The sequence below is a fragment of the Motacilla alba genome, chromosome 3, assembly GCF_015832195.1.
Source record: "Motacilla alba alba isolate MOTALB_02 chromosome 3, Motacilla_alba_V1.0_pri, whole genome shotgun sequence".
In the NCBI taxonomy this organism is placed as follows: domain Eukaryota; kingdom Metazoa; phylum Chordata; class Aves; order Passeriformes; family Motacillidae; genus Motacilla; species Motacilla alba.
In genome coordinates this window covers 99,566,361-99,579,662 of record NC_052018.1, presented here as the reverse complement: position 1 = coordinate 99,579,662, position 13,302 = coordinate 99,566,361, and the positions used below count along the sequence as shown (strand labels likewise).

At 42.6% G+C, this 13,302-nt stretch overlaps 1 protein-coding gene across 1 annotated transcript; it reads left to right on the top strand.

Moving 5' to 3' along the window:
- Positions 1–25: 25 nt before the first annotated feature.
- MCM8 (minichromosome maintenance 8 homologous recombination repair factor) lies at positions 26–13,243 on the top strand. Its single transcript, XM_038133723.1, has 18 exons — positions 26–380; positions 554–628; positions 944–1,026; positions 1,209–1,358; positions 1,699–1,802; positions 2,679–2,877; positions 3,578–3,663; positions 4,562–4,713; positions 5,546–5,744; positions 6,516–6,546; positions 6,829–6,969; positions 7,977–8,118; positions 8,720–8,915; positions 9,179–9,392; positions 10,025–10,234; positions 10,830–10,906; positions 11,384–11,573; positions 12,570–13,243. Exons 1-18 carry the CDS (start codon positions 254–256, stop codon positions 12,660–12,662), a joined length of 2,469 nt encoding a protein of 822 aa, XP_037989651.1. The 5' UTR covers positions 26–253; the 3' UTR covers positions 12,663–13,243.
- Positions 13,244–13,302: the final 59 nt, after the last annotated feature.

Sequence of the window (13,302 nt, the reverse complement as noted above, 5' to 3'; positions counted from 1 at the left end):
GCGCGCCTGCGCAGTGCGGCAGCGCGGGAGGCGGGAGCCGCCGCTGAGGGCGGCGAGCACCGGCCCGACCCCGGGGCTCCGCGGCGCCGCTGCTCCGGGCCTTCCCCGGCGCTGTGCCGGGGGAGAAAGGGCCTGCCTGCCGCGGGGTCCCCTCTGGAAAACAGCACTGGCTTAAATTAAGTGTCTTCTGGTAAAATCTGTTTCCTCAGCTCGGTTTGTTGTCGCGTCCCCGGACTGGCGCCGGCCGCGGGAGATGAGCAGGGACCTCAGAGGCAGGGGATGCGCCCGGGGCAGAGGCTTCCAGGGATGGCGAGGAGGATGGCGAGGAGGATGGCGAGGCAGAGGACAGAAGGGAGAGCCCAAAAGGATGCCCGAACCTGGTGAGCCAGCCCCTGTGCTTCTGCTTTCTGAAGCCATAATCCTTTTCTTCTAACGCACTGTGTGAGGCAATTTCAGCTGTTTGTCTCCCGTGGTCAAAAGAATCGCTGAGAATAAAACTTGGAACATTTCACTATCCGTATTCAATCCACATTATTTTTTTTTCTTCCCCCAGCAAAATCTCGACTAGTCCAATCAACGATGGACCAATTTATCCCCTATAAGGGCTGGAAACTTTATTTCTCTGAAGGTATTTTTGAACCAAAATTACATGTAGCAAGTATTTAAATTAATTTTTTCTAGAATTGATTACATGTAGTGTTAGTAGAGTTATAAGTTCAATAAAGAACAACTAAAATTTCATATATAAATACATAAATACAATAAAGACTTCACTCATATCATATACTGTAACCTTTGTGATCATTACTGGGATCCTGTGAAGATCTATCATATTCTGTAGTTTTGCAGTGCAGAAAAACAATGGAAGTAAAATTACCTGTTTACGTATTTCGTGAAGTGGAAAGAATTATTTCTGTCACTAACGTGGTGTGTTTCTAATTAGTTTACAATGACAAGTCTCCTTTTGTCCAGAAGACTCAAGCTTTTGAAAAGTTTTTCATGCAGCGCATCGAGCTTTATGACAAGGTAAAAAACAAAGCCAAACGTATCCCACCCCAACAGCCTGTTGCTGATACAAGAACACTACAGATTTTTAGTGGTTTTTCACATCAAACTAACCTCCATCAGGGACCTGAAACATTTAGGACATAATTTAGGTGTTTCACTTCTAACTTGAAGTGTATTTTATCATTTATGATGTTTCCCAGGATGAAATAGAAAGAAAAGGAAGCATTCTTGTGGATTATAAGGAGCTAATCCAGGACAGAGAGCTGACTAAATCAATACCAAATATATCTGCTGAACTAAGGGACATGCCTCAGAAAATACTGCAGTGTATGGGTCTGGCAATTCATCAGGTAAACACGAGGTTCTGATACGTGGAAGCAGAACCCTCACAACAAAAAAGAATCTGTGATCTGTGACACTTAAAGGCCATTATGTTATAAACCCCACATCTCAGTGTTTTTTTTCCTTAGGGCAAATTACTGTTTGTTTAAAACTCAAATCTTTCCATCTCTCCTCCTCCTGTATGACCCACAAAATCACATTTTGAAGTTGCTTTGGTCTTGGTGCATTTTTCTTATTCATCATTGGAGCAGTTGACTAAAACTGAATGTAGTTCAAGCACCTGTGTCTCTCCCTGTTGGGAGTTTTAATTCCTGTGGGCATCTGAGTTCCCCTTCCTGTTCCATGCAGGTGCTCACCAAGGACCTGGAGAGACACGCGGCAGAGCTGCAGGTGCAGGAGGGATTGCCCCTGCAAGGGGAACCTGTCATAAACGTGCCTCTCATCCATGCCAGGTAAGGGGTGCTGGGCACTTCTTCTTTCCCAAAGAAGAGCTGTTTGCTTCCTGGCTAATCCTTGCCAGTGTCCATGCATGGCTTTCATGTTTGAGGGAAAACTGGGCTCTGTGAAGCTTTTTCCAGGAGAACACTCTACATTCTGCTTTTTTCTCTTCACTGTGACTTCATGTCCTTGTGAAGAAAAAAGTGAAATGAAACCTTCTTATAAGCTGAACAAACAGCTTGAACTAGAAAAGCTTGTAAGTAGAGAAGTGGCTTATAAGCAGAACAACTGTTCTATAAATAGAATTGTGTTGATTAAAAGCAGAATGATTTAAATTTCTGTTAACTGGAGAAATTTTTAATGAAACAAGTCCTTAGAACTTTTTTTCTCTATCAGAAGTAGTGATGTCTCACACTTCAAGTGTCTGAGGGAACTGGGTGTGTAAGCTCTATTGGAGTTCAAATTACCTTTTAAAAATTATTTTCTTTTTAATCATTGTTTTGAATTCCCTGCTGGTAGCAGCAAGAGCTGCAATAAAACTTTGATCCCTCTGTGTCGCAAGTCTAAATTCCAGGCTTTATCTGAAACTATGGAAAGAGACAGTTATGGATGATCTTAAAGTAATGTATTGCTAGGCCAGAGGTGTCACTGGATAAACAAACTGTACTGTTTGAGGCTGTTGAGGTTGATTCCTGTGAGAGTATTGAATGTTCTGCTGCTTTCTAGAGCAAGAACCAAAGACTGTACCATGGATCCGCCAAAAAAAATACTTCTAAGTAGTTTTTTTCCTAGATTTTACCCTTTTTAATTGGGAGTAGGATTTTTTGTCTGTTTATGTTTGGATGGGTTTGGGGGTTATTTTTGTCCTTTTTTTCTCTGTGCTAATGCAGGGTGTACAACTATGAGCCTCTCACCCAGCTGAAAAACGTGAGGGCCAACTGCTACGGCAAGTACATCGCCCTGCGTGGCACCGTGGTGAGGGTCAGCAACATCAAACCCCTGTGCACCAACCTGGCCTTTGTCTGTGCTGCCTGTGGGGATGTGCAGGGTGTTCCTCTCCCTGATGGGAAGTACACCCTTCCCACCAAGGTAAGACAAAACCACTGAACTTCATGCTTTTTGTTGTGTTTTCACAAAAAGCAGCACCACAGGTGTTAAAAAAAGGAAAAAAAAGTCTTTAAAGCTAGGTTAAACAACTGAAACACATTGAAAAATAACTAAACATACCTTGCAGCTTTTCTTACTTCAGACGCTTGTTACTTGTAAAAAATGTATGCTGCTGGAACAGGAGATGTGACAAAAAGAAATTTTGTCATAGAAATTCCCTGAAATCTGGAAAAAATACTATATCTTAATTTCCATTTCACCAGCTGTGTTAAAAAGACCCACCTTGCTGTGGTGGTTTTCTATGCTTACATTGTTTGTTTTTTTGTTTAGAACTTTCTATTTTAATTTTACTTTTATTATCTGGACTTAAGAAGTCATTAGACATAGGACAGTGCCTGGTTATTCTCAAACCAGTTCACTGAGGGGAGTCTCACAATTCTGCTTGTTTGCTCTAACAGCTGAGTCAGAGTTCCAGCGTCTGTGCTTGATAGATCCTCATTAATTATGTACATCCTAATTTGTAGCCCTAATTTAATTGTCTTTTTTCCTGAAATGATGCTGAATTATATTGCTTTGCTTTCCTTTCTTTATCTTTTTTTTTTTTTTTTTTAATCAAACAAGACAATTTCACCCTAGGACTTTAAAAAAGGCTGGGAATGAGTCAGAATTCCTGTTGTTGCAGTGCCTTGTTCCCGAGTGCCGCGGCCGGTCCTTCACAGCTGACAGGAGCTCTCCTCTAACCACCACAGTGGACTGGCAGTCTGTCAAGTAAGCACAAAAATGTGATGTGGCAGGACACTGAAAAAGTGACAGGATGGCTCAACCTGTGTTACACTGTGTGATTTTTATAATCTTACTCTTATGCAGCAAGCACTCTCCAACATTTGTATCACAAAGCAGTTGTTTTATCCAAGTGCTGGTATACTTTGTAACCCACCCTTTATTACTTTCCTGGAAATTCCTTCTGCCCTTACCCAGGTGTTGGAGAGATGCTCAGTTTGTGCTCTTCGCTGCTTTTCTCCGTAATTTCTAATTGCATCTACGATTTCATGATTCCCTTAAACAAGCTGTGAGTCAGCTAGAAAAACCCTATTAGGTAATACTGGTCAGCTGTGCCACTTGACCCGAATGAGCTGGAAGTGAACTGGAGGGTTAAAAATCTTAGTTTGAAGTGATACTCGTGTAAAAACTCGTGCTGCTGTTAGCAGCTCCAGAGGGCGCTGTTCATCACAGCTTCTTCGGTAAAGCTCGGCTTGGCTTCCAGGGAATCTCAGAGCTCCAGGTGCAGAGCTAGAACTGGAACTGTCACAACCAGAGAGTCAACTGCTCTTCTTGTTATGGTCTGAGGAATTCCTTGGACTTTTCCAGGGTTGGAATAACTATTAAGAATTCATGGGGGCTATAATGTCTGAGCTCTTAATTTTTTTTTTATATGGGTCCCTTTTACTTTAAGTATTGTACTTATTTCTACATGAACATGCTCATTAGCGGTAGAAAATCTGAATTTCAACTCGGAGTTCATAGCTACTGCATTTCTGGGCTTTTTGCGTGGTTTATACCCATTAGTGAAGCTGGCCTGAGGAAGATGCCCAGAGCTGCAGGTGCTGTGTGCTGCGGTTGCACTGGAAGGTGCTGCGTGGTGTCCAGCTCCCCTCGTGTGTTGCAGGGTGCAGGAGCTCATGTCAGACGACCAGCGGGAAGCGGGACGGATCCCGCGCACCATCGAGTGTGAGCTGGTCCAGGATCTCGTGGACAGCTGTGTCCCAGGGGACATGGTCACGGTCACAGGCATAGTGAAGGTGGCAAGCACTGAGGAAGGTGAAATGCAGCATCTGAGAACTCCTGTTTGCTATGGTGGGGTTTTTGGTAGTGCTTACACAAGAACAACAACAGTCACTCCCCTTAATTGGAGCTCTCGGTGCCATAAGTCCATAAAGTGTAAATTTCTTTGGAAGTTACCAAACTTTTAAATGGGGAGTTATTTTAGGGCATTATTTGCTTAGCATTTTCCCTGTAGTATCTCCTTCAGACATTAAGAGAACTGTCACAGTGTTGCGAAGGAGAGTTAGCTTAGCTTAGCCTCCCTTGAGAAATTTTTCAACCCTTTTTTTTCCTTTCCCCAAGTGGAGAAATATGTTGTGCACTCTCTGAAAGAATACATTGCAAATAACTGCAAGACTGTTTTACTCTGAGACTTCATTCTCTGCTCAGTAATCAATCTATATAGAAAATTATTCATTATTAATTGATAATTACTGCACTACGTGTTTAATGCTTCCACACCATTCATCTTTTTTTTTCCCCAAAATATTGAGTGGAAACATTTTATATTCAACTTTGCTTTGATGACAATAACGTAATAATTTAAAATCCCGGAAAAATTTATTTATTCTGGCACAAAATTCTCTCTAGACCTGTATCCTCAATTTCAGGAAAATATTTATTGTGTACATAAGTGGAGGGAACTTAAAAGAACAAATGTAACTAGAAACTTATTTTGCATCAATTTTACCCAGTGCAGATGTTTAGTACTTAAATATGAACATGACTGTACATGATATTTCTGAATTGCTCTATGCCATTTGTAGATAATATGAGTATTTACTGATAGAAAAAATGCTCCATCATCCTTTCTCAATTTTTCTAACAGGAGCTTCTAAAAATAAGAACGACAAGTGTATGTTCTTACTGTACATTGAGGCAAATTCTGTCAGCAACAGTAAAGGACAAAAACTGAAGAATTTTGACGATGAGACCTTTCAGAGATCGTTCATGGAGTTTTCCCTTAAAGACCTCTATGCTATCCAAGAAATTCAAGCTGAGGAAAATCTGTTCAGGCTCATTGTGAAGTAAGTTGTATCAGACCTAGACTGGGTCTAGGATTAGATGTGAATCGGTGTGACCACCTTCAGACAAATGTGACAGCTCATCCTAAAGCTGTGAAATGCTTTATGCAATAGAAACCACAGAGATCTAAGAAACTGCAGTGGGCGAGTGACTTGGGAGGGAGGTATTGCAGTGGGAATGTTGGGACTTTAAGAGCCAGTTTAGAGATTCAAGAAGTTGCCTGTGTTCTAGCTCAACCTTAGACACAAAGCTCTGGGTAGAAAAACAATTAGTTAATTTTGTTCCTCACCGTGTAAATTCAACTTTACAAGTACCATTTTGTCCTCCAGTTTTCTACAGTAGAGGAAAGAGGTGCAAGAACTGAGCAGAGGGTGTGAAAGACCCTCAGTTCAGACTGAAAGGTACTCTTCTACCTGGGATGTCCCTCAGGCCCTCCCAGTGGAGTCAAAGAACACAAACCCAGCACTTTAAAAGGAGGGTTACAGGTTGTTACTTGATTAAGACAAGAACAGGTGCAGATACCACTGGGAAGCTGGTTCTCCTTTGTCTTTGTGGGGACTCAAGTGAAAAGCTTTCCTTGTTTCGGTCATCTCTGCTTATCCAAAAATTTCAAGAAACTTGATGCTGCTGATTTCTGTTGGAAATTCAGCAACAGCTACCCAAAAAAATTTTATGTTTATTAAGGTGTTCTGTGATGAGAGAGAGGACAAGTGATTATTTATAGCAATACCTGATTTTCTTCCACTTATGTTACCTTGTGCTTTGCTTTTCAGCTCTCTTTGTCCTGCAATCTATGGCCATGAGGTAAGTAATCTAAAAACTCTACTTGTAATTCCAGTTCAAAATGTTTGTGCCACATTCAACTCCTAAAGGATTCACAAAGCTTTTCTGGGACAGGGGAAGGGGCAGGGACTGTTTTTACAAGTGGCTGTGGCTCACAGTCTCTTTTGGTGTCAGGGGAGTGGCAGCCTTATGCCCTTGAGTTCAGTGATCCAGAAGGAAAGGTTATTGCAGCCAGTTCTAGGGAGCTGTCAGTGCTGGTCACCACGATTGAATGCTTACCAGTGTTGGCCTCTACCACAACAGATTGTGAAGGCAGGGTTGGCCCTGGCCTTGTTTGGAGGATGTCAGAAGTTTGTGGATGACAAGAACAGAATCCCAGTGCGAGGAGATCCACATGTTCTGGTTGTTGGAGATCCGGGATTAGGAAAAAGTCAAATGTTGCAAGTATGGTTTCCTTTATTACTACTTTCTGTTTTCCTCTATTTCCTTGTTATCTTGACTTGCAACCATGGTAGGATAACTGTGCTGAGACCAAAGGGTTGACTGAGCCTTGCTGGAGCTATCTTTTCATGTGGGATGCCTCTAGTATAGGAGAGTATCCAGAGGGCTCTTCTGCCATCCAGGGAGCCTGTTAAAACACCAAAGCAGTGTCCTTGGTCAGGCCCATGGACTTTCAAGGACAGGCTTACAGGCTTGCTGTCCTGCCTTTATACAGTTCTTGTCACCAACCCTTTTCCCCACTGAGAAGGTTCACTCCTTCCTGTCTTCATTTAGCTGGTCCATTGTGAAATGAAGTAATTAATCTTTGAATAAATGCAAATTCAGATACCCTGTGACTCTCCTCCTGTGAGGTTTACTTCCATTCCTTACCCTATTTCTATGTTGCTAGCACAGATATTTTTGGGAAAGAGACCTGATGCTGTGTTTGGGTTTTGATCTACGTAGGTATTTCTGCATGACTGTGATGAATAGTAATAGATTTTTCTTTTTCCTTAAACTGAATGATTTTTAAATTCCATGTCTTTTTCCCTGGTTACTGTGAAGTGCAAGAGGGACAGAATTTACCTAGACCTTCTTTAAAAAGTCTTTCTAACGTGGACATGTTGCATTAGGATATGATTTGCACTTAGCCAAAGTGATGGATTTGCATGCAAGTATCTTAACAAACAAAAATTTCAAATTATTCTTTTGTTGAATGGGGACTCACCAGCATAGAGTAACTGATTTGTTTTTTCATATTGTTGCTTAAAAAAAGAATGCCATCCAAGAAAAGTTACTCCTACTGCTTTGCAGAAGTATGTGTCTTGGAGTTGCAAGGAGTTAGAACTTTACTGTTGGGCCATATTCAGTGGAAAGAAACAAATTTGGGTTCACTTTGAATCGTTTCTCTAGAATGAGGCTTACAAAATTCTTCACTTTGGGGTGGGAAAAAGTATTTGTTTCTCTTCTAGGCTGTGTGTAACATCGCTCCTCGAGGTGTGTATGTTTGTGGTAATACTTCCACTAGCTCTGGCTTGACTGTTACACTCTCCAGAGATGGCACTTCTGGAGATTTTGCCTTGGAAGCTGGTGCCTTAGTGCTTGGAGATCAAGGTAATCCATGGAATGCCACAGGTTCTGTGTAGCCATATGTAAGGAGAGTGTGTGCTACTGAGTCTCAGCTATGCCAAAGTGCTTGCTTAACTGTGGACTAAAAATATCTATTTGAAGTTTGATACTGGGTTCCACACCATGGGAAGTTCTGAGCTTCTCCAGTGGCTTCTCTGGGGGCAATTCCTGCTTTCCTAGAGTGCAGGGAAACTTTAGTTCTCCAGTTCATATACTAGACTTATTGTGTCAAAGAACTGGGATTTTTTTTGTTCAGGGATCTGACTTGATATCAGCTGCTGCACTCTTACTGGTTTTGAGAAAGGACTCACTTATGAGATATGTTGTCTAATTTTAAAAAGCTTGTTTCGTCATCTTAACAAATCACCAAAATGCTGCATCCCCAGGTCAGGCTGAGTTCATAGTGGTTTGGTTGCTTTACCATGGAATGAAAACAAAGCTGGCTGAAATGGAGATTTTCCAGTGTCTCCTGCAGTCCCTAGGGTTCTAAGTTGGACTTCTGATGTAGCCCTAGATTGTAGGACACGCTCGTCCTTCAGTCAATGTGTTGTCTGATAAATCTTTGTCCTGTTCTAATTGCTTCCAGGAATTTGTGGAATAGATGAATTTGATAAGATGGGAAACCAGCACCAGGCTTTGTTGGAAGCCATGGAACAGCAGAGCATCAGCCTGGCCAAGGCTGGCATTGTTTGCAGTCTGCCAGCTCGGACATCCATTGTTGCTGCAGCAAACCCCGTTGGAGGACATTATAACAAAGCTAAAACAGTGTCTGAGAACCTAAAGTGAGCCCTTTCTGAAATGCCGCTTTTATAATTCACATTCAGGAGTAGATGCTTCTGGCAGTCTTGTAGCTTTAATTGCTTTCTAGAATTTTGGAGTGTGAACGCAAACTTTAATAATTTTTAGTGGCTTTTGAGAGAGAACTTGCTGTTGTACTTTATTCAGAATGACAGGACAGGATCTTTTACCTATGGTTGAAGTGGAACAGAGTTGCTATAATTTTTCCACTTCTCCAAGCACTCCAAGTTCCTTGTCTTTCCTCCAGAATGGGGAGTGCTCTGCTGTCAAGATTTGATCTGGTTTTCATCCTGCTGGACACGCCGAACGAGGACCATGACCACCTGCTGTCCGAGCACGTGATGGCCATGCGGGCCGGCCGGCGCGCCGCCTGCAGCAGCGCCCTGGTGACACGGGCCAGCTCCCAGGAGCACTCTGTCCTCCAGGCCACCTCAGATCGACCCCTGCTCGAGAGGCTGAAGGTGGGACTTGTCCTGGGGCTGCTGCGTGAGATGCTCTAAAGCCAATTTGCTGTGTTGAGTTTCAATAAGGAGCTTCAGAAGGGGGCTGGGTGTAGTAATTTGGTATAACATGAAAATACAGCAGTGTGGAAGCAAATCCTCAGGCATCTGCAAATCCATGGATTAGGGAAGTATAGGAGAGGAAGCATGTTTCTCATTAGACTTCAGTGACGGCTTTGAGAACTGATATTGTCAAATGCCAGGTCTTGGGAGAAACACTCCTACTAGAGGCAAACCCATGCACTTTTGGAAACAGGATATCAGCAATGATGGTTTAGTATTCTCTGGAGCTGTGGGAATTGGGATTTTCTCTTTTTGAGAAGGGATTTAACTTTATAACGAATTCTATTTGGCACTTCCTATCATTGCAGATGAGAACCCTTGGCTGCTTTTTCTGAAATGGCCAAGTGTGTGTGTTTACATGTCTGAGCATAGCATGGGGACTTGAAGTACACTGTTCATATACAAAGCACCAAAGCCCTTATAGTGATGACTTCACCAGATAAAGCATAAAGATGATGATTTAATATTAAAATTTTTATTGTATAGAATTCTGACAGACAGAAATCTAAGTCTTTGTAATGGTGTAATAGATCTCAACAGGAGAAAGCTTTGATGCCATTCCTCATCAGCTGCTGAGGAAGTATGTCGGATACGCTCGGCAGTACGTGCACCCAAGCTTATCTCCAGAGGCTGCACAAGTCCTCCAGGAATTCTACCTTGAGCTCCGGAAACAGAACCAAGGGGCAGACAGCACCCCCATCACTACGAGGCAGCTGGAGTCCCTGATTCGACTGACAGAGGTAAATGCAAGCTGGAATGCTTAAGGGATTGAAAGCAAAGAGATTATTCCTGAGGTACTACCCAAATCCTATCATTTTTCACAGCTTATTCACCCCTATGCTTTCTCTGTTTTGTTAAAAAAAAAAAGAAAGTGAGAATGCATCAGGCTTAGAAGTGCTTAAGAGCTGCTGTTCCTTAAAACTTCTTATAAAGCAAAACACCCTTGAGGAGATGGAAAGAGAATCTATCACATTGCCCAAAAGGAGAAAAAGTAGGTGCAGGCAGAAACAACTGCTGCCCACCTGGAACCTAGACTGCTTCTGTTTTCCCTAACACTGCCTTAACAACACTATCTGTGATCTGCTGTTTCACAAGGCTACACTGCTAAAAAGCAAATGAACTCCAAGCCACAGCCCAAAAAAAGTGCAAGTATGCAGGAGGACACATTGACACGCTAACAAAAAATAGAAAAATCTTCCTCTAATCCTGTAGGCTTAGGTTCTATCTCTGCTCCTAAAATTTGTGCTTGTAGCCCTTGTAGAGTGACTGTAGCCCTTTTTCTCATCAGTTATGATATATCTTAAACCTTTGTGTGGTATTTTTTTCTGTTTTAAGGCTCGATCAAGGCTGGAATTAAGAGAGAAATCTACCAAGGAAGATGCTGAGGATGTAATAGAGATAATGAAATACAGGTAATAGAAAACACTGCTTTAAAAATAAATAAAGCATCACAGTGCTATTCATTGGAAACTTATTTTCTTTACATATTCAAACACAATGAAGAAATCACTTTATCAAGCTTAGAGCCATGATACTGCTATTTGGATTTGTTAGCTGCTCTTTAAAAGCTGCCAGCAGCTCTAAGTCAAATACAACTGCTTAGGCTTGTGAGTTGTGTGGTCACAGTGGTTCTGGGTGTCTGGGCACGGTAACACACACGCGAGGCTCTGCTGAAGGGTTTTTCCTCCCCTGCGAGTACTCTCTGGTGCAGGTGAACAATTAAAGTGATTTGGATGAATGCTTAGTCTAAGCTCCTTAGAGAGTGACCTGATAGGGGGTGGTTTTCTATGTGGCTTCTGAAAGCTCTCTCAAGCAGTCACATTTTGGGAATTAAACCCACGTATGTTTGCTTTTATGTCCTGGTGAGAGTTTTTGTAACCTGTTGTTAGCATGCTGGGCACCTACTCGGATGAGTTTGGAAAGCTGGACTTTGAGCGCTCCCAGCACGGGTCTGGGATGAGCAATCGCTCGCAGGCCAAGAGATTCGTGTCTGCCCTGAGCAGCGTGGCACAGAGGACCTACAACAACCTCTTCGACCTGCAGCAGCTGCGCCACATCGCCAGGGAGCTGCAGCTACGGGTGAGCTCACTTCAGCAACCACACGCTGCCAGGCCACCCACAGCTATTACTGCCGAAGGGAGAGGAGCAAAGGCACCTCTGGTGTGCTTCTTGGCAACGGCAGAAATAACCAATGTGCCGCTGTTAGGCTGAGCAGAGCTCCTGAAGTGTCTCTGTGAGCTTCACTGACCCCACAGCTGTTTGCAATAGCAGCTCCTTGCACTGGTAAGGGCTGATTCGACTGATGAGGCTGATGAGGTTCTGGGCGAGATTCTGGTTTGATCTGTGAAAGGCAATGGTGGTTTCAGTGCTGCACTCCTTCTGCCTCCCCAGTGGACACACCTATTTTTGTTCCCAAGTTTAGACTTGTGGTGTCCGTGCTCTATTTCAGCAGTGCAATGTTTCTGCATCACCTCCTCTGGATTAAATATGCCTTTCAGGTTTCCATTCCTGCTTCAGACACCCTGAAGTTGTGTGTTGAAAGGAACCTCATCTAGGACACATGGCAAATGTATTCTGTCCTGTAATTGATTTGCATTCTGTACTTGTGGGGGCTTCAGCCAAACAGAACTTTTGATAGATAACTGTACTTTTTGCTCCATCGACTACTTATTGAAGTTAATTTAATTAACTCTAATTCTCCCTTCATATACAGAGTATTTTTGCCCATTCAAAGTTTTATACCTGGAAATCAGGGAGAGTTGTAGAAATCATGCATTTCTGTGGTAGATACTTCTGTTTCAGAAGTGGAATTTATACATATGTAGCTGCACCCTTTCTTCATATCATAAAGGAGAGAATGCTGCTTCTGTGTAACACTGCAGTAAAATCAGAGTGTAACTAAAGCAGAAAACAGGGGGGACTGATGGTGTGAGACCTCCTGGTCGGTGAAGAGTTTGCTAAGGAAACTGGCCTATTCTTAGCCCATTCATTTCACTAAGTTCTTTCAAATGGTTTATGTTGCTTTACATCAGGTAAGATGTCATTCTCCTATTTGATATTTTTTTATCTTCCCAGGTATCTGATTTCGAAAGCTTTATTGGATCCCTAAATGATCAGGGTTATCTTTTGAAGAAAGGTTCAAGAGTTTATCAGCTCCAGACCATGTGAGAAGAGTCACTGTGATGAACTTCCTTGGGATGATTGTCCCCCTGGACTGCTGGACCTGCAGCAGGGAGGCACATCCTGAGCTGAGCTGCACCTGCCACAGCACTGGGGTTTGCTGGGCTGGAGATTGCCCTGCAGAAAATTAAACTGGAAAGCTGCAACAGGACAAACTGGCACGTGGTATTGCTGCCCGGCTCATCCTACAGCTCTCTGTTCCACATGGGACCTCATCATCCTCCAGGAGTGGAAGGTGTGTTTTCATTCTGTTACAGTGCTGTAAGGGACTTGACTTCTGAAAAAGATGCTGGACCCACAAATTTCAGCCCAGAAATCTTTCATGAGAGGATGGTATGAGCTGCACTTTCTGCACTGTAGTTCATTTAAAGTCTAGAAATGTTTCCAGTAGGTTGTGACAACACTGTTGGATAGCTGTTACTGAAACTGACCTAATTTTCTGCTTGGAAACACAGTCTTTGAAGCCAAAGTTTTATTTGAAATCCAAGTCTGATTTAAGAAAATATCCTTATTAAATTTGTAAAGCAGGGATTGGATTTTGACTTTCATTAAACTTTATATATGAGAAATATTATTTGTTCAAGGCTGTTTAATGACCATGACAAGATCTGTAACACCAACGGGTTCT